The 27,322-nt window shown below is 41.4% G+C and overlaps 1 protein-coding gene across 3 annotated transcripts in view; it reads right to left on the reverse strand.

Annotated features, from left to right (window-relative positions):
* Positions 1-258: 258 nt before the first annotated feature.
* The window catches only part of LOC124257174, a 50,026-nt gene continuing 22,962 nt past the window's right edge, over positions 259-27,322 (reverse strand). Inside the window, exons 1-7 of one of the 3 annotated variants that reach the window (XM_046691195.1) lie at positions 18,332-18,508; positions 12,865-13,275; positions 7,633-7,781; positions 4,860-4,972; positions 3,946-4,149; positions 1,729-1,817; positions 259-1,228 (exon numbers count right to left, since the gene is read on the reverse strand). In XM_046691195.1, the coding sequence (XP_046547151.1) occupies positions 1,186-1,228; positions 1,729-1,817; positions 3,946-4,149; positions 4,860-4,972; positions 7,633-7,781; positions 12,865-13,040 (774 nt within the window). In that variant the 5' untranslated portion in view covers positions 13,041-13,275; positions 18,332-18,508 and the 3' untranslated portion in view covers positions 259-1,185. Of the gene's footprint in view, positions 1,229-1,728; positions 1,818-3,945; positions 4,150-4,859; positions 4,973-7,632; positions 7,782-12,864; positions 13,276-18,199; positions 18,509-27,322 lie in introns of those variants that run through there. The other 2 variants (XM_046691193.1, XM_046691194.1) reach the window with 2 other exon arrangements.

The following is a 27,322-nucleotide window of genomic DNA, read 5'->3' on the forward strand; positions in this document are numbered from 1 at the left end:
CATGCTTGTCGTAAGAGGCGACTAACGGCATCGGGTGGTCAGGCTCACTGACTTAGCTGACACATGAAATCGTATCCCAGTTGCGTAGATCGATTGTCTGGTCCAGAGTCGATTGTTTACAGACCGCGGCAATATAGATGGAATATTGCTGAGTGCGGCGTTCAGCAACAAACTAACCAACCAATCTGGAACAAAACTTTCAAATACAAAGCTGTGCATTGTATTGGCAATATTCAGCGTCACACCATGGGACGTACAGGGGCACATATCACTCTTAATCCAAGACGAATGACTTTGATACAGTAATTCCACTGACACTGATTATTAGGAATTGGTCCTGGTCATACTTATAAGAAAATGCTCCAAGTCATTTCACGTTTTGATGGAACATTGACAACTGAATAACCATACGTCACACGTGTACACTTCGGTCCATTGTCTATAAAATAATTACACTTTTCCCTTTCAAAATGACGTGTCACCTACATGGTGATCTTCTTGAGACGTTGGTGAAAAGGTCATGACGACATCAGATGGTTACAGTGACCAAGATGGTTGATGTCAAGACGTTCTCACGGTCTGATCACAATGTCTTAAAAATATTTTACACGTCTTGCTTTCAATATGACGTATCGCCAAATGGATAGAGCTGATGATCTTCTTGAGACGTTGGTGAAGACGTCACGACAACATCAGATGGTTACAGTGACCAAGATGGTTGATGTCAAGACGTTCTCACGGTCTGGTCACATTGTCTGTAAAATATTTTACACTTCTTGCTTTCAATATGACGTATCACCAAATGGATAGAGCTGATGATCTTCTTGAGACGTTGGTGAAGACGCCACGACAACATCAGATGGTTACAGTGACCAAGATGGTTGATGTCAAGATGTTCTAGCGATCTAGTCACACTGTCTTCAATAATTTACACTTCTTTCTTTCAATATGACTTATCACATAGGATATACATGGTGATCTTCTTGCGACGTTGATGAAGAGGTCATGACGACATCAGATGGTTACAGTGATCAAGCTGGTTGATGTCAAGACCTTCTCACGGTATGTTCATTGCTCCTCCGAGGTTGAACATTGGCACAATTTTACTGATCCTCATTGCATATTTCCACAGAGACTTGTCTAGATCTCACTCATTACAAAAACTAGCATCTGTTTCACACGACGTCAGACGGTCTGGTAGCAGCGACGTGATGAATCTATCGCTACTCTGGAAATTGAAACAACAAAACTTTAAATGAGATAAAGGAAATCCTGAGGGATACATGTAGACTATTACCTTTTTCTGTGACGGACATTTTATTCCCTTCAGTTAAACCCTTCTTATTGAATGAGATCATGGATAACGATGATGAGGCGTGTTATCTGCATGAAAATGTGAAATTAAAAAAGCTCAACTTGTCAGGGTTTTTTTTTAAAAAAAATGTCACTTTGTCATTCTGGCGTGCATACATAAAATATAGTAATGTTGATAATCAGTTTTGCACATACAGATCATCATAGTTATAATATTTTCTTGAACTATCAATCTGATTTGGTGAAAACATGGAAAGTCGAACAAACAATCCCTTATTATCCGCAACAGATTTTAATATATTTGAAAAGAAAAATATCAGAAATATTTACTATGAATAAACTTAATATCAATGTTATTTGTACACATTTATCTTAACTTCGCCATATGCATGAACGGAATGACTATCTGCCTACCTGCTACTTTCATCTTGTACACATTTTGCTGGAGTTATCTCCCCATGTATTTCAACATAGATGTCTGTGCATGTCAGCTTCCGGTAAGACTGAAATCGACGTTGTTGTACAATTGTTACCATGCCGTGACATTATACAAGCATTGTCCTCATTCAACAGGAACCTGACTGGTTGGGAGTAGGGGGTGAGGTGGAGTGTGGTGGGTGTGTGGTTAAGGGAGGTGGTAATGCATCATTTGGAATCAGACAGGATTCGATCTCGTAGGCTTCTTGTGTGTTTGAGACTGCTCAATTTCTCGGGTGGTCAAGCTCGGTGGCTCGGACGAAGCATCTCATCGTGTCTCACTTGGGGCGGTGAGGTAGCCTAATGGTTAAAGCGTTCGCTCGTCACGCCAAAGACCGGGGTTCGATTGCCGGGTTCCCAGTGAGCGAAACCCATTTCTGGTGTCCCCCGCCGTGATATTGCTGAGATAAAACCATACTCTCTCACTCACTCGTATCTCACTTATTATCTCAATTATTTGGACAATCCGACAGGATTATTTACAGACGGCCATCATGTAGCTGGAATATTGCTGGATGCGGCGTAAAATTAAACTCACTTAAACCTAACATAGGGCTGACATATACATAAATGTTTCCTTAACACACATTCATCGAAATTATATGTACTACAGAATTAGAAGAATTACAGAATTATAGAATTGTCTAAATTGTTATACCGGATGTCGGATATCGGATATCGGATGTCGGAATGATGTATGTTTGTCGACCAGCATACGCGGTCATATGATATATACATGTAATAGCAAACACATTCAGATTGTGTTTAAACATCCCATGCCAATAGTCATGTTTCACGGTTAGTGTTACGTAACAGGCATCAGTTTCCATAATCACAGAACATGCTGGAAACGTTACTCCAGGAACTTAATATCTGTACAACAGCCTACACTTTATGAAAGATACTCTATGTTTATATTACATGGCCACCGTGACATGTATACCTTTCAAATAGCATTAAGTACAGTTGAGAAACAGCTTTGGCTTCTCGACCGCCTCCGTGGTGTAGTGGTTAGAGCGTCCGCCCGGAGAGCGGAAGGTCGCGGGTTCGATCCCCCACCGCGTGATACCAAAAGACGTTAAAATCTGGTACTTATTGGTCCCTGCCTGGCGCTCGGCATTAATGGGTACAACAAGTACTGGTCGGCTCGGAGTCAGTATAGTGTGTCTGAGTGGGGTATTTATGCTTCACTGCGGCGTGGTATCTCAGTGGGCTAGCACTATAAAACCAGCTTCAGTCTGGGCTAGTACAAGCAGCCGCACATACCCATACACACGCATGCACGTCGTCATATGAGCGAAATATTCTCAAGCATGACGTTAAACCCAATTTCACCTCACCTCACCTTTGGCTTGTCGTGAAAATATATTGATATGAATTGTTAGTGTGGTGAATTGTTACCATATAACATCAACAAGTTCTCATTGGGTCCTCGTACTGCTGTCTATCGCTCTTCTTCGCCGCCCGGGTGGCCCTCAAGGACTAAAATCTCTGTACTCAAGCTTATCCATTTCTACCATTTCAATAGGGGTACACGTGATTAGATGTCACGTGACCGGAAATTAGGGACACATGCATGTCAGTATTACGTTTATGTGAATGATATAACTATTCTTCAATATCATACAGTTATTTTTATCGTGCACATATATTGATAGCCCCTCGTATAATATCGATTGGTTCTGATTGGTTAATAGTGGTACCCTATAACATCTGATTGGTTAGAAGCGGTACGATATGATATCGTCTAGTTCTGATTGGTGAGAAGGGGTACCATTTAACACCAACTACTTCTGATTGGTTAATAACTTTATAGTATTATCATATAACACCAACTAGTTCTGATTGGATAGAAGTGGTACGGTACAATATCTGTTAGTTCTGATTTGTTAATAGTGATAAGATGTAACATCATCTAGTTTTGACTAGTGAGAAGCGTTACCATATAATATCTACTAGATCTGAGAGATGTGGTTAGATGTGAAACAAGACACCATCCACATATTCAAGTTCCAGATCATAATACGGATCTGACAAGGCCCGGACAATGTCGACTGGTAATGAATTAATTCATAACGGAAAACAGTAATTTAATATGTATAATTCAATGTAGAAATTCCCTGATCCCAGCTGAATGATGTGAGGGACATTTACCATGTAGCAGGGCGCCGAGAGCAGCCAGCAGAAACACAGACACAACCACCAGTGGGGTTTGCAGTCGAAACAGTGGCTGTAGATGGTGTGATTGGTCACGTAGAGTCTCGCGCGCCTCACTTTCATCTGGTGGATGTCGTCACAGCTCGTGATGGCTTCCTTGTGCTCAGCGTACCAGTCGTGTAGGGATGTGGACATGTCCAGCTAGTGAACGGACAGAGAGAAAATTGACCAAAACGAGTAGATACGCAAACGTTCAGAATGGACATAACGGTAACATTGTCAAGGGTACTCATGACTTACCCAAGCATCTACATTACCCTTGTCAACAATTACTTCACATTTAATCTGAACGTTGGTTTGTTTGTCGATTAACACTGCACTCAGCAATAGTCCAGCTATATGGCGGCGGTCTGTAAATAATCGAGTCTGGACCAAACAGACTTGTAATCAACAGCATGAACATCGATTTACGCAATTGAGGTACGGTGACATGTGTCAACCAAGCCAGCGAGTCATTTCTTACGACAAGCATGTTTTACCTGAAGGTGTTTTCGCATATATAACACAGTATATATTTTGGAATACAATTATCAGGGTCTATCCAGTGCAAACTGCACGTTTTCGTTCTTTAATATATGGCATTTTCTATAGGAATGAAATCAGCGTTTGTTTAACACGAGAGTCACCGCAGCTATCCAGATCCTAGGTATTCCCTTAATGACCAATATTGCTTTCTGGCGATGCTGTTCTAACCCGGAATTTCAAGTCATCAGAGTAGATGGTTGTGTCGAGCCACTACTAATAAAGCCGATTTTATTTTACGCTGTAAGCGGTTAACAAAAGGTTTTCCAAAGACTTGTGAAGCAAGTCACGATATCGTGTGTCTACTCCCAATACACATACTTACCCACCTCAAGGCAGAATTTCCTGCATCTTGACATGCGCAGTGCCGCGCACTTGAGTCCATCACCAAGCCTCGTTATGATGGACGGGTGGCTGGTATTGATCAGAACTGCGAACTCGTCTGGAATCAGAAACATTTCTTTGTACATTTCTACACTACATTAACAAATTGAAACCTTGAAATGTTTCCATAGTAAACCATTAGCCGTGTATTAATTTATAGCAGTTCAACTTCAATATTTATGGAATGCCTGACAAAAAATTCTCTGAACACCTAAGAGGCAAGCTCGAAATGGATTTGTCGATTTATTCATAAATAACCGTGCTTCATTTTGCTATACAGCGGCCAAACATGGGAAGATTAATCCAGTTTGTTGCTGTAATTCAAAGGATAAATCATCGATTTTTTCCTTGGCTACTAAATGGAAGTTCTCCGATTTCTCTGGTTTGTTTTGACATGTTCACATATTATTTATTACTATTTGCTTCTTACATTACGAGTCAGTGAGCTCTTGGTTGTGTAAAACACTCCTGGTATCACCAAGTAAGGAAACTTTGTACAGGTGCATTAATCACACTAGGGTTGTCATATAACCTGTACTGTCTGATTCTGTGTGTGGGGTACTGAGGTGATTGTAAATGCTGAGTAGCTATATCATTTTGATGAGTAACCACATCTGATTCCAGAGAGATGAACTCTGTATTTTATCTATTGCCATTGAGACGATCTCTACGCTAGATTTTACCTTTTAGCGTTGGGGAAATCTCTATGCTATTTTTGACCTTCTAGTGTTGAGATGATCTCTACCTAGTATTTTACTTTCTCCTTTGAGATGATCTCTATGATATATTTTATGTTCCAGCATCTGGTATTGAGATGACCTCCGAGCTGTTATTTACCATTTGGTATTGAGATGACCTCCGAGCTGTTGTTTACCTCCTGGTATTGAGATGACCACCGAGCTCTTATTTACCTTCTGGTATTGAGATGACCACCGAGCTGTTATTTACCATTTGGTATTGAGAAGACCTCCGAGCTGTTATTTACCTTCCGGTATTGAGATGACCACCGAGCTGTTATTTACGTTCTGGTATTGAGATGACCACCGAGCTGTTATTTACCTTCTGGTATTGAGATGACCTCCGAGCTGTTATTTACCTTCTGGTGTTGAGATGACCACCGAGCTGTTATTTACCTTCTGGTATTGAGATGACGTCAGAGCTGTTATTTACCTTCTGGTATTGAGATGACCTCCGAGCTGTTGTTTACCTACTGGTATTGAAATCACTACCGAGCTGTCATTTACCTTCTGGTATTGAGATGACCTCAGAGCTGTTATTTACCTTCTGGTATTGAGATGACCTCTGAGCTGTTGTTTACCTACTGGTATTGAAATCACTACCGAGCTGTCATTTACCTTCTGGTATTGAGATGACCACCGAGCTGTTATTTACCATTTGGTATTGAGATGACCACCGAGCTGTTATTTACCTTCTGGTATTGAGATGACCTCCGAGCTTTTATTTACGATTTGGTATTGAGAAGACCTCCGAGCTGTTATTTACCTTCTGGTACTGAGATGACCTCCGAGCTGTTATTTACCTTCTGGTATTGAGATGACCTCCGAGCTGTTATTTACCTTCCGGTATTGAGATGACCACCGAGCTGTTATTTACGTTCTGGTATTGAGATGACCACCGAGCTGTTAGTTACCTTCTGGTATTGAGAAGACTTCCAAGCTGTTGTTTACCTTCTGGTATCGAGATGACCACCAAATTGTTATTTACCTTCTGGTATTGAGATGACCTCTGAGCTGTTATTATCCTTCTGGTATTGAGATGACCACCGAGTTGTTATTTACCTTCTGGTATTGAGATGACCTCCGAGCTGTTATTTACCTTCTGGTATTCTTCGCTCTATTTTACTTCCTGCTTTGAGATAATCTCTATGTCTTAAATTCTAGTATGGGGATGATCAACAGTTTTTTTTATCAAAGGTAATGATCAAAGATGTTTATTTTAAGTTCCAGCATTAAGGTTATCTCCTCTGTATACGTTACCTTCAGTCCAGACATTGCACCTACACTGTGTGTAACCATTAGATTACATCCACGTTATATGCTGGCGTCGACCATATTAAGTATTAAGATAATATGCAGTCTACATGTACATTCAAGTATTGAGATTTATATAGCCTATATGTACCTTCTAGTATTGAGATCATGTCCAGCCTATATGTACCTTCCAGTATTGAGATCACGTCCAGGTTATTTGTACCTTCTAGTATTGAGACCACATCAAGCCTATATGTACCGTCTAGCATTGAGATCATGTCCAGCTTATGTGCACCTTCTAGTATTGAGACCACGCCCAGCTCATATGTACCTGCTAGTAATGAGATCACGTCCAGCCTATATGTACCTTCCAGTATTGAGATCACGTCCAGGTTATTTGTACCTTCTAGTATTGAGACCATGTCACGCCTCTATGTACATTCATGTATTGCTATCACGTCCAGCCTATATGTACCTTCTAGTATTGAAATCACATCCAGCCTATATGTACCTTCTAGTATTGAGACCATGTCACGCCTATATGTACCTTCTAGTATTGAAACCACGTCCAGCTAATATGTACCTTCTAGTATTGAAATCACATCCAGCTTATATGTACCTTCTACTATTGAGACTATGTCCAGCATATATGTACCCTCTAGCATTGAGATCATATCCAGCCTATATCTACCTTCCAGTATTGAGACCATGTCCAGCCTATATGTACCTTCTAGTATTGAGATGGTCTCCACACTGTATTTACTGGAGATCTCCGTGTGGAGGACTGTGATGCGCATGAGCAGAAGCTTCCTTAGTAGGTCTCCAACAAGTGACGTCATCTCAGCCTCGTTGTGGATGATCAAAATTATTTCGTTCCTGGAAAGGAATGCACATCATATGTTATCTACATCATTAAAGAACTGTTCATGTGTTTATATCACCTCATATATACGTTCGAATACAACCGAAACTGCAAGTAAGTTAATACTTACAACTATACTCACAAACATACACACACACACACACACACACACACACATGCAATCACACATTAACACATATGCATACACAAACTCACTCACTCACACTGACAGAGAGACAATTATATACACTTAATGTTTTCCTTGTGATGATAATGGACAAGGGGTATTTAAATAGTTAAAAGGAGAAGAAGAAGAAGAAGAAGAAGAAGAAAAAAAGAAGAAGAAGAAAAGAAGAAGAAGAAGAAGACCCTTATCATATTTTAGTCCTCCGGCCCACATACATAGTTCACAATATACAGAGTAGCTAACACAGTCGGATGATAAAGGAAAACTAAGTTCTATGGATAGTCAACTTCTTTATTGCAATGAGTGCGACGTTTTGGTGTAGGTACTAACACCGTTATCAAAAAAAAATTGCGTGATAACGGTGTTAGTACCTACACCGAAACGTCGCACTCATTACAATAAAGACGTTGACTATCCATAGAACTTAGTTTTCCTTCATCTTCACAACTTCTAAAATGCCTCTCGAAGAACTCAATCGGATGTTACATGCAATTTGGATACACAATATTTATCAATACGTTATTTCTTAAGATTGTTGCATGCATGCAGGTTTAAAATATTGGTATCATATTTAGAGATCATAGAAGAGGAGAATGCATTTTCTGGTGATTTACTTAAGTCCTTTGTTAGTATCTACATAATTCCCATGTTATCAAGAGTAGGGCATGTAAAGACTAAGTGGATTTCATTCTCTATGCCTGCTTTACATAACATACGAATATGTTCATTTTAATCATTCCTGATTTTCCAACTTCATTGATCATTAATGTGCATTAGGTGTCCAGGTGGTTATGTAAGAGGTTGTACTATCAATATGTTCGTGGCTGAGATTGTGCCTTCTTCAATGTGCGTGCTTCTTATGGTGCAGACCATCCATTTCCTGTGGTGATGGTGTGCTGATGTGACAAGCACTGTTCATTTGTGTTGTGGTGATATGACAAGCACTGTTTAGTTGTGTTGTGGTGATGTGACAAGCACTGTTTAGTTGTGTTGTGGCGATGTGACAAGCACTGTTCATTTGTGTTGTGTTGATGTGACAAGCACTGTTTAGTTGTGTTGTGGTGATGTGACAAGCACTGTTTAGTTGTGTTGTGGTGATATGACAAGCACTGTTTAGTTGTGTTGTGGTGATGTGACAAGCACTGTTTAGTTGTGTTGTGGTGATGTGACAAGACCTGTTCATTTGTGTTGTGGTGATATGACAAGCACTGTTCATTTGTGTTGTGGTGATGTGACAAGCACTATTAATTTGTGTTGTGGTGATATGACAAGCACTGTTCATTTGTGTTGGGGTGATATGACAAGCACTGTTCATTTGTGTTGTGGTGATATGACAAGCCCTGTTTAGTTGTGCTGTGCAGTCGATGTTCCAAACCTGTTTAATTTTGCCGTTCTGATAAAAAACAAACCAAAAGACATCGTTTGCAAACATTATTAATTGACAAAACAATTGAATCACAAAAGAGCGAACCTTTTGTTCTCAAGGAAACAGTGCGTGAATCACATTAATCATTCATCATACAAACGCCACAGCGAACAACCATTCATCCTGTTATGAGACCAATCAATAGCAATCACGAAGGAAAACATATTCACAAATATTAATATCAGGCTTGACACAATCTTCCTCAGCTTTACCACAATAGACGGACTTACTATTATCCCGCAAGTTTGTATTGATACATTACATGCATATTGCTACAGACGGAGGGGACACTCGACGGTTGATGCCAATCAACATCATCAACACTCGCTGTAAGCTTGTGTACTCTTAGGCTCATTCCCAAGGCATGGTCTCCAGATTAAATCAACGCAATGACAGGAAACCACCGTTGTAAAGTTTGCGGCAAACACTGCTTTTCATTTGATGAAAATCAATACTGATCAAATTCATCATTCAATAAATAGATTTGGACATGGTGGTAAGCAGGCCATCTTGATCGTCCTGTGTCTTCAAGTAATGTCGTACATCATTAATTGGTGTAGTGTGAAGAGATAGATCTACTGGCTGCTATATCAAATGTTCTGCTCGGTTGATTAATCTCGGAATTACTAAACAGTTCTCACATTAATTATTTTTACATAACAACATAGAATTCAGTAACAGGGGTTGACACTTCGGAAAGTCTGAGTGATTACAGAAGATACAATATTTATAGTGTAAACCATTAAATGGGAATGCTTAAAAGACCATCAGTTAAATTGGATGTTTATACAGATGGAAGATAGAAGCATTTGGTTGGGATGGTTAGAGAACATAGAATATTTCACTTTATTACTCGCCCGTGGACGATACTGTAGTGTAATATTTAACGACAAGATCACATTAGTGTAATACAGCTAGACGTATGACGTCATAATGGCTTACAGTTATGACGTCACAATTCTGAAAACTCTGTAGGCAGTTTCTATCAAATTTATATAGGAGAGTAATAAATAGAATACTAAACTCGCAATAAACAGTACTAAACTAGCTCCTTTGATACCAAATCATTAACTCGATTAATAAAAAATAGACATGGTATTGTCCACTATTGAATGTATATAAATAACAGGGAGAAGATAGAAGCACTTAGTTGGGATGGTTATGCAATATAGAACATTTGAATTGGATGTTGATAACAAAGAGACGATAGAAACAGTAGGTTGGGATGGTTATACAATATTTGAATTGGACGTTTATTATAGAGAGAACATAGAAGCATATAGCTGGGGTAGTTATAGAAGATATACTACCCATCAAAAGTTTAGATTCACTAGTGTAAATGTAGCCACTTACTTCAGTCAACTGTTCTAATCTAGATTTTGCAAAATATTCCATACTGTCTTAAAGGTACTGTTTACACAGGAACTGATGTATTGTAAAACCAATTCGTAACGTTGAAAAGAGTATTGTCATGAGTTCAATATATGATGAAACTCAGTGAAAATTGGTGAATTCATAACAAAACTTTACACCAAAACGCAGCTGTTCACGTGCACAATATTTGCACATGCTTTTCAGCAATGTGTTGCACGATCTTCGTGCAATTTATCTGCTTAAAGGTTTGCAGTTGGTTTCCCCCTAGTTAGTGGAGACATTTATCTTCGATGTGACCATACGTATATACATAACATAAAGTGGGTGCTTTAAGTGAGTCTAAACTTTTGATGGGTAGTACAGATTATTTAAATTGGATGTTTACTATAGAGAGAAGATAGAACTGTTTACTGGGGATAGCTGTAGAAGCAAGAGGGCATGTATAGGAGCAAAAAACATTCAGTTGGGTTAGGAGATGTAAGTAGGTATGGTGGGAAGATAGGATTTCATTTGAGGATATTTACAAAAGACGATAGAAGCAATTCGTTGGGCTAGTTGTGGACAATCGAAGCTTTAAGTTGAGATGTTTGTAGAAGATAGAAGCTTAATGTGTGGAAGGTTATAGACGATAAAAGGCTGAAATGGAGAGCGTGTCTAAGTAAGGGCGAGGGTTTCTTCGAGCTTTCCGTGAATCCAACAACTATTTCAGCTGGGTAGACGAGGAAGAGGGCCGACTCCTTCAATAAGTCAGATCGCATTGCCAATTGTCCGGGATGAATCTGGGGCTTAATCGCCTAGCAGACACCATGCCCTGTAATTAGATATATCTAAAGGCGACTGAGTGAGATATATTGTAACTGTCAATCAGGAGGTGAAGGCAATTAGCCATCCCTTCAATGCGTCCTCAGTACAATCTATACAAGGGAATCAAGACCATAGAGTATTAACACCCATCGCCTAATGCCGGACACGGTTTACATTTCCACAGAACGCTAGTATCTCAGAACGTGGCGAAACTGCAGCTAGGAGAACACGGATCATGTAAAACAATCCGAAATATAAGCAAACAAATGAAAACACTGAGTTATCGAAAGCTGTTCTGTCTTTTTCTGAAAGTTTTGAAATTGGACATATTGATTGAGGCGATTTACGTCCTTTTCACCAAATATATTATGGTTAGCAAACTGCTGTGATTGAGCATAATCAAAATGTGCTTAAATCGCAGTCCATTCCAGGATTTCACTATAACGTGAACGAATGTAAATGAATCACTATCAGATTGTGATGATACCAGGTGTTCGCGACAACCTGACCGTATTCAGGCCCACCGGTCATAAACACACGCAAAGCCAAACACGGCATAGATAAAAAATTGGAATTATTAAAATATACTGATCAAAACAAACATTTAAAAGCTCATACTGAGGCCATGTAATTTGAATGTTGAGCTACGCTACGTAAATGTAAGAAACATTACTGAGGGATGGATAGCAAGAGATGATCACCCAGTCCTGGTTTAATGACATCCAGTCAGATTACAAGTAGGTACCAGCCAGCGCCTGGTTAATATCAACACTTGTGTTGTGTCTATATATTCCCCGTCTTCAAAACAATACACCGTCTTTCTGACATCAGAAAAGTCAATCCTATTTCCGAAAGGTCGAACCCTGCTTGAGGTATGCTAAGGCTAACATTGCTGTATATAGGAGGGAGTGTGTCCGGGCAATTTGCGGGTTATAGCAAGTTTTATTTATGTCTGTCCAACGCAACCTTATTTGTTCGACGCATATTCACATGCGAAAGTATCACATCGCACTGGGCCACGCCACGCCACGCCACGCCACGCCACGCCACGCCACGCCAGACAAGACCGCAAAGGAACACACTGAATCGCAACGCACCGCAACGAAACGCAACGCATCAGAACACAGTGTAACCCAACTCAACGCAATGCAACGCAACGCAACCATATTGAGCACTACGAAACCTCAACCGCAACCACAGCAACCGCAACCCCGAAAGCTATCAAGTTAAGGAACGTCCCCACATATCAGAGGATGACGACATTTTCAACACACCTGCTCACACAAACGCAATTATCCTCACTTACTTCTGGAGATGGTATCCTACTCCAACCTGTTCCGCCGCCAGTGGCGTAGTGAGGTCAAACACGAACTGGCAATCATAGGTCAACTGACCATTCTCCTTCGTGAAGGCTTGGTGAAGCTGGCCCGGGCAAGCCAGGAACTCCGGCCACGCCAACACTCTCACAGCCTCTAAATCCATGGTGCCCCTTTGGACGTGTACCCACAAAACAGGTTGCTCAACGCTCTCGGCCTACTACACAGACATCGTGGACATGAAACTGTTCTGCTTCTTATAACCGGTTGTTTTGCCTCTTCCTCGTTTGTCGTGTCCAGGAGCAAATACACAGCAACGTTACAACAGTCCCATTGAACAGTTGAAGGGACTCTTGTGTCGGGGATCTTCACGATGATCGTAATCCGTGCTGCTCAGTTATCTGAAAAATAAAAGAATAATATTATAACTATATGGCACGCCTGTATTTCATGTAATATATTCCATCTATGTTTTTTTTTTGTTTAACGCCACACTCAGCAATATTCCAGCTATATCGCGCCTTGCGTTACATAATTACATGTGTCAAATCGTATCCCGTATTCTTCACACATTAGGGGCGGTGGGGTAGCCTAGTGGTTAAAGCGTTGGCTCGTCACGCAGAAGACCTGGGCTCGATTCCCCACATGGGCACAATGTGTGAAGCCCATTTCTAGTGTACCCCGCCGTGATATTGCTGGAATATTGCTAACAGCGGCGTAAAACCATACTCACTCACTCACTCTTCACACATTAATCAACACCCAGTAAACACTAATAAATATACTGAGGGAAACAAATAAGCGAACACAACTGCATCGCAGTGTTCCTTTATTCACTCTCAGATTTTCATCCACAGTGCCATACAAAGCTTGTGAAGAAAAGAATAAAGGAACGGGTTATACTTTCAACAGAGGTTTACTATAGATGCATATACTACATATTACGTAAAATATAGGGAACACAATTATGATTTGATTGTATTAAATATGCCTCCATCGAACAACCATTTCTTATTTCCTTCAACTTACCGACCATCAAACATGGTTGAAAGTCTAGGCTACCATCATACATAGGTGAGATTCCTGGCTACCATCAAACATGGTTAAAAATCTAGGCTACCATCAAACATGGTTGAAAATCTAGGCTACCATCAAACATGGTTGAAATTTCTAGGCTATCATCAAACAGGGTTGAAATTCTAGGCTGTCATCAAACAGGGTTGAAATTCTAGGCTGCCATCAAACATGGTTGAAATTCTAGGCTACCAGCAAACATGGTTGAAATTCTAGACTACCATCAAACATGGTTGTGTACACTCTTTTGTATCTATATTTGTATTGCGAGGAGTCCTACAATGAGTTGACGAGACCCTTTGAGCAGTGCCTTTGGTGCGTGTACTTATGACATTTGTCAATCAGTCATGGCACTCAGGAAGATAAGATAGCTTTGTTCTGTGGTTCTCCTACTGGTAAAGGGACGAGGTTACCATGTCGTTTAGGACCACCACGCACCCGACACATGATCCAAAGCTCCGTTTTAACCAGTATCCAAAGAACATTACGGTCAGGTACGGATATAAAAAGATTGCCGTGTTTAGCTCTAGCCTTATACGCTGAGGACATCAGAGAAAGAATCGTGACAGTCCAGAGCTAGGGTGTTCCAAGACAAGGATAGACACGGTGAAGATGACCGTGGACTACCAAGGATGTGGGTAGCCAGGTCAAGGATAACCCAAGGATAACCCAAGTTGAGGATCACCGTGGATGAGGATAACGTCATTTGCCAATGACAGGGATAACCCATTACAACCACAGAAAACAATGAACATTGACAAGGAGCCAGTTGTTACCTCGTGAAGATATACCCATACAAGCAGTCACTAGTAGCCCAGCCTGCATATGCCCTACCGACAGTCAGTCATAGTCGCCAATGCATATCTTGTTACACGTACTTACTAGTAGCCCCTGCTAAATATCTCTCTCTACAAGTGCTCATAAGTAGCCCCAGCTAAATATCTCTCTAAAAGTAGTCATCAGTAGCTCTAGCTAAAAATCTCTCTACAAATACTCATTAGTAGCCCCTTCTAAATATCTCTCTAAAGTAGTCATCAGTAGCCCCAGCTAAAAATCTCTCTACAAGTACCCATTTGTAGCCCCTTCTAAATATCTCTCTCTAAAGTAGTCATCAGTAGCCCCTGCTAAAACTCTCTACAAGTGCTCATAAGTAGCCCCGTCTACATATCTCTCTAAAAGTAGTCATCAGTAGCCCAGGCTAAAACTCTCTCCAAGTGCTCATAAGTAGCCCCTGCTAAATATCTCTGGTAAAGTGGTAGCCTCTGTTGCAGATACCCCTTCAAGCAGTCAGTAGAAGCCGCCTCTGCTACACATAACCAGTCGTCTAACGCTCTAACGCTGTGATAGAGTAGCTCCTGGTGCATTGATTACTTCTGTAATGGTTGTCAGACAGCACATCAGCGGGACATTGTCATCTGAAATGACTGAACTCATTAACAGCAGATTTAATGATTCTGTCTGATCGCGAATGATATATTGATTGCAGGACATTCAGTGTCCGATACATACTATCTGTAAGCGTCTAGTTGCAGCTATTAACCGTCTCAGTGCCCCATAAAGCCCATCCACGACCGACAGTATAACAGTTGTAGGAGCACAGCGTCAACATCCCGTCGTACAGCACCATGGCAGACTGGTGCATGTCTCAGCTTTAATCGGCTGGACTCCCTCACATTTCTAGGGCTTTGACCATCCCACACAGAAAAACATTCCAAATATTTTTAGTGTAATTCTAGCCTTCTGCAAGTCATTTCGTTTAAAATGCCACACATTAACCACCCCAGCCCTGCGAATGAATACATACATGCATACATACATACATACATACATACATACATACATACATACATACATACATACATACATACATACATACATACATACATACATACATACATACATACATACATACATACATAACCTAAAACAACTAATACAAGCAAAATTAGCAACACAAAAAACCTGAACTAAAACAAACCAAAAAAATAAAACAAACAACCAAAAGACGATAAGAAACCACAAAATGAAGGCAATGATTTAAAAACGCACACACACAAAAAAGGGCAAACGAAGAGCCAAAAAATCAAACCCCACAAAAACAACGTAAAAAACCCAACAAATTAAGAAAAGATTAAAAAAATTCACTGGCAACGTGTTTTGCAAACTTCCCAGGAAGTGGAGGAAGAAACTGAGTGTACGCTGTTCCATCGTCCGATGTAACATATCGCTTCAAGCTTTGGATTTAATGCAATGTAAATATGTATGTTTTATGTCGGCCATTTCACAAAACACGAATATTATCAAGAAAACCAGACACATTTCTTGATACTTAGTGTGTCAGTTGACTTCTGAAATGGACCATTGCGCCAGTCTACGAAACATTTGATGTTTATTCAAGAAACAAAAATTAGTTTTTGCCTAAAGTTCCTTTAAACTATAGAAGCAGTATTTAAACAGTAAAGTTCTTTCATGATTTCATATTTCATTCTTTTCAAACATATGAACTTCAAATGATACATCTTGTAAAAAAACCCATATTCGTTGATTTCATATACTGTATAAATGTTTGTGACGATCAAATAGATATACTAGTAGTATGGTAACCTTTTCTGTGGACAAGAGTCGCTAACAGTGCCTGTTGACACATATGTTTTGTTGTCGTTTGTGCAGTGTTTGATTAATACACATGTACAAATACGGCAAAACATGGAAACATGTCTGTGTCAAAACTTTTAGGAGTCTTGGAACTTGGATGCTTCTTATGTATGAGTCTACCAACCTCCGGTGACCCACAGGGCCGAGTTCGATTGGTTATAACGTTCGCTGTGTAAACATATCGGAGATATCAACAACGTACATCAGTACAAACAGTACCTTTAAATATTATGGAATATTTTGCAAAATCTAGTTTAGAACAGTTGACTGAAGTAAGTGGCTACATTTACACTAGTGAGTCTAAACCTTTGAGGGTAGTATAGATAAGTCATGTCAGGAGAATCTTGATTCAGGTCGAAGAATTTATTTACACCCACGAGCAGTGGTATGGATCGGACATACAGGTTTGGCTTTATTCACATACATGCACATTGAACCCATGTGGGAAATTCAATTCTAACAGCCTTCGCCATGAACGGACCTTGTAACCAAGGTTGTATAATCGACCCGTTTCCACGAGAAAAATAAGTAACCTTTGATTTTTATCTTCGCACGTGTGCGCTGTCTGGTTTCTCTTCTGATTATCTGCATCAAAACCAAAGAGTGAGTGAGTGAGTTTATTTTGTCGCCGCACACAGCAATTTTCCAGCTGTATGGCAGCGGTCTGTGAATAATCGAATCTGGACCAGACAATCCAGTGATCAACAGCATGAGCATCGAACTGCGCAATTGGGAACCGATGGCATGTGTCAACCATGTCAGTTAGCCTGACCACCCGATCCCGTTAGTCGTCTCTTACGACAAGCATGGGTTACTGAAGATCAATTCTAACCCGGGTCTTCACGGGTCCAAAACCAAAGAACTGTCCATGTAGTTTGTCAGTCACTTCATGAGGACACCTCTGGTAGGACTATCAACTGTGTCGTTTACATACACTTACAAGCGTCAGCTTCAATGTCATGTAATCAGTATCTCGTCCTTTGGAAAAGTCGTCATTCATATTTATATCCAGATATATGTGAAAAACGAAAACACATCCAAAGTATCAAAACGTCTACAGAAAGTTGCCAAATCTGTTTCTTTGCAACTATTCCATGGAAAATAATATGGGGAATATTTCAGTTGAAAATATAGCTGTATTTAGACAAAATATTTATAAAGTTAATTACCTCATACAAATCAGGTGACATGCGCTGCTTTGTCCAGATGTGTTATACAGATTTAACGCGAATCACTGCATCGTCCGAGGAATTTTACCAATTCCTTTAGGTTATTTAAACATTGTTAACATACCGAAACTAATACCATGTAGTTTCGCAGCATATTCTTTATATGCCCCCAAACATCCAGCAGTATGTTCTGGTGTCCCTAGCCGTGATATTGCTGGAATATTGATAAAAGTGGAGTAAAACTAAACTTACTCACTTACTCACTCCAGCAATCGGAGTATTCAAATGATTACCTCAAGTTGTTCTCAAACAGTCTGTAAAAACATCGCAATAAACCAGATACAGAAAGAACTACTGAAGTATGGAAATGGCAACAGTAATATGATGATGGTAAACATGGCTTTACATGAATACATCCAGCCCCTACCTTCAACGAGACAATCCGGTCCTACCGCACCGTGAGGCTCTGAATCCAATAACGCGCTCTCAACATGAACCTACAGCGTTTAAATCCTCATCATTTGCAGTGTCTCGAAGGCTTTCCAATATCTCCAGCTACCTTAAGTACGACGTCCGTCAGTAATCACAGCCTGGAGTGTCAGGGCACAGAGCTGTAGAGGAGACCGTCCGTGCTGGCTGTCGACGTCTTCAGCCACTGCACAGATAGCCCGGAGCGTTGTTATCTGACTCACTGCAACGACTCCCTCTCCGGTCCAACATGAGAGCAGCTTCTACTGATATTACTGTTTAGCAATAAAGGGACCCGGGGGATTTCATCAGCCTTGTTATTGGGCTCAGCTGATCACGAGGTATGTGATAACGCTTTGGGCGAACACATTATAACTAGCTCACGCAACGCCGATCAGGAACACGGTGCCCCTGAACCGTCCAGGAGGGTTTGTACAGGCCGTGCTGGCTACAGATGTGTGGCGTAATTGATGGATGGATGGATGGATAAATAGACTGGGATGTGGATAGATGGATGGAAGGATGGATGGGTGGATAAATAGACTGGGATGTGGATAGATGGATGGATGAATAGACTGGGATGTGGATAGATGGATGGATGGAAGGATGGATGGATAAATAGACTGGGATGTGGATAGATAGATGGATGGAAGGAAGGATGGATGGATGGATAAATAGACTGGGATGTGGATAGATGGATGGAAGGATGGATGGATGGATGAGTGGATAAATAGAATGGGATGTGGAAAGATGGATGGATGGATGGATGGATGAATAGACTGGGATGTGGATAGATGGATGGAAGGATGGATGGATGGGTGGATAAATAGACTGGGATGTGGATAGATGGATGGGAGGATGGAAGGATGGATGATAAATAAACTGGGATGTGGATAGATGGATGGGAGGATGGACCGGCCAGTTGATAAATACGCGGCTATACACTAGTAGATGGATGGGTGAATAGACGGGGCTACAGACAAATGGAAGGATAGATGGATCAATTAATGGATGGGTATATACTATTAGATGGATGATAGGGACGATGAATGAAGGATGAATGGACGGGGAAATAGACACAAGAAGATGGAATGAAGGATGCATAGACGGGAATAAAGACGGAAGGATGTATGGATGATGAATGGGCGGTGTACTCTAGAAGATGGAATGATGGATGTACAGACGGGGATATAGACAGATGGAAGGATAGATGGGTGAGTGAGTGAGTGAGTTTAGTTTTACGCCACACTCAGCAATATTCTAGCTATATGGCGGCGGTCTGTAAATAATCGAGTCTGGATCAGACAATCCAGTGATCAACGACATGAGCATCGATCTGCGCATATTGGGAACCGATGACATGTGTCAACCAAGTCAGCGAGTCTGACAACCCGATCCCGATAGTCGCCTCTTACGACAAGCATGGATGGATGGGTGAGCTGGCCGATGAAATGACGTGTATACACTAGGAGATGGAGATTGGGAGGATGGATTTCAGCATGGTTTACTGAACACGGACATGTGAAGCGACAGATACAATCAATGACATTCTACCATAAATACACTCAAACACAAGACCGACATTTATCAAGAACTTTGTTGTGATAATGATGACAGAAGCCTGATGATATTGTCTATATGTCAGAAATAGGGATAGAATACCTGTTTAGCCCTGTACCCAGAACACATTCATAGATTCACACGATCTAGGAAAAAGTCACACCTCACAAACTGTCATCAATATCAAATGGATAATCGAGAAACGAAACATTTTTAGTAACTTGTAAAGTGCACGATATAGCCGGGTAGAATTTCAGGATGAAATCTGATTTTGAAAACTGTGACGCATTAATGACAGCAATCGCGTTTGATGCACTTCCCTGTTTTGACTGTGGACAATTGATTTGTATTTTTGGGTGTGTTTGTAACGGGTTCAAACGGTTGGGTATGAAACGCTTAAGTTCTAACACCTGACCTCATCATCATCATCATCATCATCATCTTCATCATCATCATCAGGTGTCCCCTGCCGTGATGTTGCTGGAATATTGCTAAAAGCGGCGTAAAACCAAACTCAGTCAGTCATCATCATCATCATCATCATCATCGTCATCAACATCATCATCATCATCATCAACATCATCACTGAAAAGTACGTTTATGGTACGGTCAGATGTGGAACCTTGTGCTTTGAAATATTCCAACAGTTGTCAATAAGGACGATATTTTTGCAGATATGAGTGCAGATAAGTGATTTTTCTCCGACAGAGTAAAGGTACTAAAATTAACAGATATATAAGCGAGCCGGGGTTAATCCTGTCTGTAACGCTCTTAATAAAATCTGGAGTCACGTTTACGAAGTAATCCCCTTTTAAATTATGCAGACAGTAATCCTAGGAATTGATTTCCGACACAACGTGATCCACTCTAACGACATGGCAATGTATACGCTTGTTAATTACTCTCACCGGTAGCCAGACAACGCGACAGGCTGAGCCTTGTGTACTAAAATATTTAGATGCCTGCACACTCAGGTAAGTACTTCATGAAAATCAATCCACATTCACCGAAAGCTGTCATTACACACGCACCGGTAACTGTAATCATTAAGTAATTACCGCGCGCTTGGTCACACAATATACCTGATATCTGTGACTAAGTCACGATGGTAATATCTGCGCCAGATGTTGGTCGTAATAGTTTAAGACATTAGGTGTCCGACTGAGTCTGTGGTGTACGTAATCAACTACTTATATCAGGACACGCTGCATTATGTAATCTGAGATAGTGAATGAGTGAGTTTATTTTTACGCCACTTTAGCAATATTCCAGCAATATCACAGCGAAATGGGCTTCACACATTGTACCCATGTAGGGGATTGAACCCTGGCTACCCCACCGCCCCGATATGCTTAAGAATAGTCTCACTGCCCCCATGGTGGAAGATGGGACGTATTCTGTTACATCAGACACATCTGTCAGATATAACAAAAGTGACGTACTCTATCCAGGACACACCTAGGATGTTACAATACCAAAGTATTCTACTCAAGCAGACACACCTGGGTAGATACAACAATAGTGACGTAATCCTTACAAGCAGACACTTCTCTTATACTACCCGAGAATATTGATCTTCAGTAACCCATGCTTGTCGTAAGAGGCGACTAACGGGATCGGGTGGTCAGGCTCGCTGACTTGGTTGACACATGTCATCGGTTCCCAGTTGCGCAGATCGATGGTCAAGCTGTTGATCACTGGTCTGTCTGGTCCAGATTCGATTATTTACAGACCGCCGCCATATAGCTGGAATATTGCTGACTGCGGCGTACAACCGAACTCACTCACTACAATACCAAAGTATTCTACCCAAGCAGACACACCAGGGTAGATACAGCAATAGTGACATAACCCTCACAAGCAGACACACCTGGGTAGATACAGCAATAGTGACATAACTCTCACAAGCAGACTCACCTGGGTAGGTACAGCAATGGTGGCGTAATCCTCACAAGCAGACACACCTGGGTAGATACAGCAATAGTGACATAACCCTCACAAGCAGACTCATCTGGGTAGATACAGCAATAGAGACATAACCCTCACAAGCAGACACACCTGGGTAGATACAGCAATAGTGACATAACCCTCACAAGCAGACACGCCGGGGTAGATATAGAAATAGTGACATAACCCTCACAAGCAGACACACCTGGGTAGATACAGCAATAGTGACATAACCCCCACAAGCAGACACACCATGGTAGATACAGCAATAGTGACATAACCCTCACAAGCAGACACGCCTGGGTAGATACAGCAATAGTGACATAACCCTCACAAGCAGACTCACCGGGGTAGATACAGCAATAGTGACATAACCCTCACAAGCAGACTCACCATGGTAGATACAGCAATAGTGACATAACCCTCACAAGCAGACACACCTGGGTAGATACTGCAATAGTGACATAACCCTCACAAGCAGACACATCTCTTATGCATCAATAGTTACGTACGTTATCCAATCCAGAAATGGGTTTCACACATTGTACCCATGTAACCATAGAGAATAGAACCCGGAGCTTCGGCGTGACGAACGAACACGTTAGCCATTAAGCCGCCCCATCGCCCCGAGTCTTGTTGTTAGAGGAACGATCGCATCGGACATTTACCTAGCAGAACCATTACCAGTCTGTTTCCAGCACTGTCTTGTTTCAGGAATATTGGCAGCGTCTGTCGACTTCATGGGAGGATGTCAGTAATCACGTGTACCGCATCACTATAATCGTGGATACAGCAGTTGCATCAATCATATGGTTTACATCTTTCCAGAAAAGTGGGAGTGAGGCGTTAAGAGTTTTAACCTTGCTAACTTTATGTACAGTTATGGTGGCATCCTCGGCCATCTAGGGTAATATATCCTCAACAAATATGAAGGTGCCCGTGAAGTACAATAAACACAACAATGCGTACCGGTGAAGATCCGGGTTAGAATTGGTCTTCAGCAGCCGTCTTAAGAGTCGACTAACGGGATCGGGTTGGCAGGCTCGGTGATTTGGTTTACACATGTCATCGTATCCCAATTGCGTAGATCGATTGCTGTTGATCACTAGATTTTCGGGTCCAGATTCGATTATTTACTGGCCGTGCTATATAGCTGGAATATTGTTGTGTGTAGCTTTAAACAACAAACATACAAACTCCGACAATAAGTCTTCACGTCGATGTGTAACCAAACATCTGTTAGGATCACCCCGCAAGTATTTCGGGGGCTCGGGATTCAGGTTCTGTATCTCGCGGTGCAGATCTTCGTCTCTTCTGTGTGTCAAAAACAAAAGATGGTTCGTGTTGCCTGTGTTTCCAGTTTCACCAGCACCTAACCCGTACACGTGGGTAGCACCAAAATGGTACGTAAATATCTAAAACTTACGGGCTTTACTCTTTCTCCGTTTGTTTGCTCTTTAACGAAGCACTCATCAATATTCCAGCTATATGACGGTAGTCTGTAAATCATCGAGCATGGACCAGACAATCCAGTGACCAACATCATGAGCATCGTATTAATTGGGATACGATGACATGTGTCAACCAAGTCGGCGAGTTTGACCACCCGATCCCTTCATTTACCTTTTACGACAGGCATGGGTTGCTGAAGACCGATTCCAACCCGGATCTTCACGGGTACCTCCCACATCTAGAAGACACGCGTGAGGCAACAGGAATAAAGCTGCTTTAACTCAGACTCATTCACCCATTCATTAAAGAGTGTTTAATTATATGTAATAAGTGTAATATTTGACAACTATAGCCCCCAGTCATGTGATAAAGTAGAATTAGTTAATAGATATGTAATGACCTATATCGTATAGGGTACTAATAGGAACTCTGGTATTATAAGACAGCCTCCGTGGTCTAGTGGTTAGAGCGTCCGCCCGGAGAGCAGAAGATCGCGGGTTCAATCCCCGACCGCGTCATACCAAAAGACGTTAAAATATGGTTCTTGTTGGTCCCTGCCTGGCGCTCGGCATTCATGGGTACAACAAGGACTGGTCGGCTCGGAGTCAGTATAATGTGTCTGAGTGGGGTATTCATGCTTCACTGCGGCATGATATCTCAGTGGGCTAGCACTATAAAACCAGCTTCAGTCTGGGCTAGTACAAGCAGCCGCACATACACATACACACGCATGCACGTCGTCATATGAGCGAAATATTCTCAAGCACGACGTAAAACCCAATTTCACCTCACCTCATATAAATTTTCTCTCAGCCTCGTTACGAAAATAGATGACATTATAAATGATGTCACTACTGAGGTCACTGTTAAAAGTTCCGTTAAATGTCAAAAATCGTTTCCTCATGTCCTCCATCTTTGTCAGCGAATTGCAATCAGGGCTGACGAATTTCTCAAAAACTGACAGCATTGAATCAAAGGCTGCGGCTGGCAGATGCATTTTTTCCAAAAGTGAGAATCAGCTCTTTTGGATGTCTTCTACAATGTCTCTAAAAGCATGCCCACAATTCGAATTAACTGTGGCCAAGGGACAGTTGCCAAACACATTTACAAGTTAAAGAAACAGCCGTGAGCATATTGACGGATATGAAACGACACGGAGAACAGATAGTACCTCTAACTCGTCCTATCAATCTGTAGGTTACCTCTTTAATGTAGCAAGGATGGCGAGAGGGTTGCATTCACGGCTGCTGTCAATTATAATTCCTGTTACATCTCAGCCTGTCAGCTTAAATGAGTGAGGGTCCCCCAAAAAGATGCATGTTTTAGATTCTAAATAATTTCAAACCAGGATGAGTGAGTAAGTTTTACGCCTGTTTTAGCAATGTCAAGACGGGGGACGCCAGAAATGGGCTTCACACATTGTACTCGCGTGGGGCATCGAACCAGGATCTTCAACCTGACGAGCGAACGCTTTAACCACTAGGCTACCGCACCGCACCGCCCCTCAAACCCCTCCTGTGGTTAGTATCAAGGATCAAACTCAGGGCTAAGAAAGGATTCCAACATGTAGTATCAGAGGGTTGCAAATATGCAGAGACTATATTTTACTTTTTTCAAATCATCAATGGTTTTACTTTTACGCTTTAGTTGGGGGAGGTAGGGTAGCCTAGAGGTTAAGGCGTTCGCTCGTCACGCCGAAGTCCGGGTTCGATTCCCCAAATGGGTACAATTGTGAAGCCTATTTCTGGTGTCCCCCGCCGTGATATTGCTGGAATATTGCTAACAGTGACGTAAAGCCATACTCACTCACTCACTCACTTTAGTTGATACACCAATTTTTGTGACGTCATTGCCTCTGGGAAAACCATGTCTCGTTATAAAAGGAAATTTCTGGATCTAACAATTCTAATTGCAATTCTTCTTCTGAGAGACATATACAACCAGCGACTGTACCATCTAAACTGTACCATTTCTTGAACGTATGAGGTGAGGTGAGGTGAGGTGAGGTGAAATTGGGTTTAACGTCGTGCTTGAAAATATTTCGCTTATATGACGACGTGCATGCGTGTGTATGTGTATGTGCGGCTGCTTGTACTAGCCCAGACTGAAGCTGGTTTTCTAGTGCTAGCCCACTGAGATACCATGCCGCAGTGAAGCATGAATACCCCACTCAGACACATTATACTGACTCCGAGCCGACCAGTCCTTGTTGTACCCATTAATGCCGAGCGCCAGGCAGGGACCAACAAGTACCATATTTTAAAATCTTTTGGTATGACGCGGTCGGGGATTGAACCCGCGACCTACCGCTCTCCGGGCGGACGCTTTAACCACTACACCACGGAGGCGGTCCTTGAACGTATGATAAGGTGTATGCATAATATAGCTAAAAACATAAATTCAATTTAAGGGTAGTAAAATAGTGTCTGAATACAGCTCAGAATTACAATTAGGTTGATATATTGCTTCCAGTCTTCAACGCAAGCCTTTAAACAGACAGCAGACTGAATTAGGCTCCTTTCATTAATTGCCTTGCTGAGTGGACAGCGGGCGCGTTATTGACAACCCTTGTCCAAAACCAATGGGCTGAAAAGGGACTGCGTTTTTTATAAAGAGGCATCGTTAGAATAAACCATCATGGGACTTTTAATGTGGGGAATATGGTTGAACTCTCGATTTCTCCAATGTGCCAGTGATTGATTGCTCTCTGGTGACCTCTCGAGTTCAGTGTGGTGTCGTCATTGGTATGCTGTTATGCACAGCTCATTTTCAATTTGTCATTGGTATATCAATATACTGAAGGTTCTTGAGAGGCATATAGAAGTTGGTATTCAAGTATAAGACAAAACAGTATGGATGTCCACCTCTTCTTTGTTGTATACACAAGGTTTCTGGGCTCTTTTGTTGCCTCTTCTTCAGCTGAATGACGAAGGGGCAAGGAAAAACCCAGAAACGCGGTGTTCAAGCTTGGGAAGCGTTGAACATCTGGATGTGCAGATTCTGGGTTGAGTGAGTGAGTGAGTATGGTTTTACGCTGGTTTTAGAAATATTCCAGCAATATAACGGCAAGGGACACCAGAAACGGGCTTCACACATTGTGCCCATGTGGGGAATCGAACCTGGGTCTTCGGCGTGACGAACGAACACTTTAACCACTCGGCAACCCCACCGCCCCTGGGCAGTAGGGAGAATGTTCAAAGCTACAGTCATGCATTGTTGGAATGACAACAGGCAAGTTCTGCATCCATATTATTGTCACATATTTGCCTGAACAGAATTGCGTGATTGCCATTTGATGGGCTACCCATTTCAGAGGAGTTCCTTGGAATCCCGGAACGCATCCTCCTCAGCTGATGAAGTAGACATGGCTTCTACGGATGTTTGATATTTACTCTGATTTCACTGTTGTGTAGTCTCTAGTTGATAGCTGTGAACCCAAGGTGCATCAGCGGGTACAAATCTTTCAATAAACTCATCTGATTCAATCGAATGGACGTATATTCATTGGGTGGGTGAATCAGTGATTGTCGAATAGGTCAATGGTTGAGTGGTTACAAATCGTTCAATAAAATCACTGATGTGTATACAAGATTAAGATCTGGTTTACTAAGGTTGAACTAAATGAAGGCAGATGGTCGAATGTTGATTATTGTCTACGAATATGTCTACTTTGTGTGATTTAGACATGAAAAATGAATGGTGAACATTATAATGACTTAGGAAAATTATATTTTCCATTATATTTTTGTAATAATCCGAATATCTTCACGTTTAAGTGACTCATGATAACCGACAATGATACACTAATGCTCAAAGTATGTAAATATATGTTTCATAGCCTCAAAGGAAGGCAAACACCATTGACTGTGTAACTATTCTAAATATTATGTAAGAATTATGTATTGCAATGTACATGTATATGGGCCAACGGCCTAAAGACGTGAATAAACAAAGTTGAACTTGCCTTGAATTTGCCTCAAAATGACGTGTATTATACTGCAAGCTGGAAAACCTGGAATGTTTCCATTGAACCTGTGTTGAGTCATCCTTATCACGCCATGTACACTGACACACTTTGACAAACGGAGTATAACTAAGTACTTGTAATATTGGCCAAACACCT

This window comes from Haliotis rubra, unplaced genomic scaffold, assembly GCF_003918875.1.
Source record: "Haliotis rubra isolate DU_JTF1 unplaced genomic scaffold, ASM391887v1 Scf650, whole genome shotgun sequence".
Classification (NCBI taxonomy): Eukaryota; Metazoa; Mollusca; class Gastropoda; order Lepetellida; family Haliotidae; genus Haliotis; species Haliotis rubra.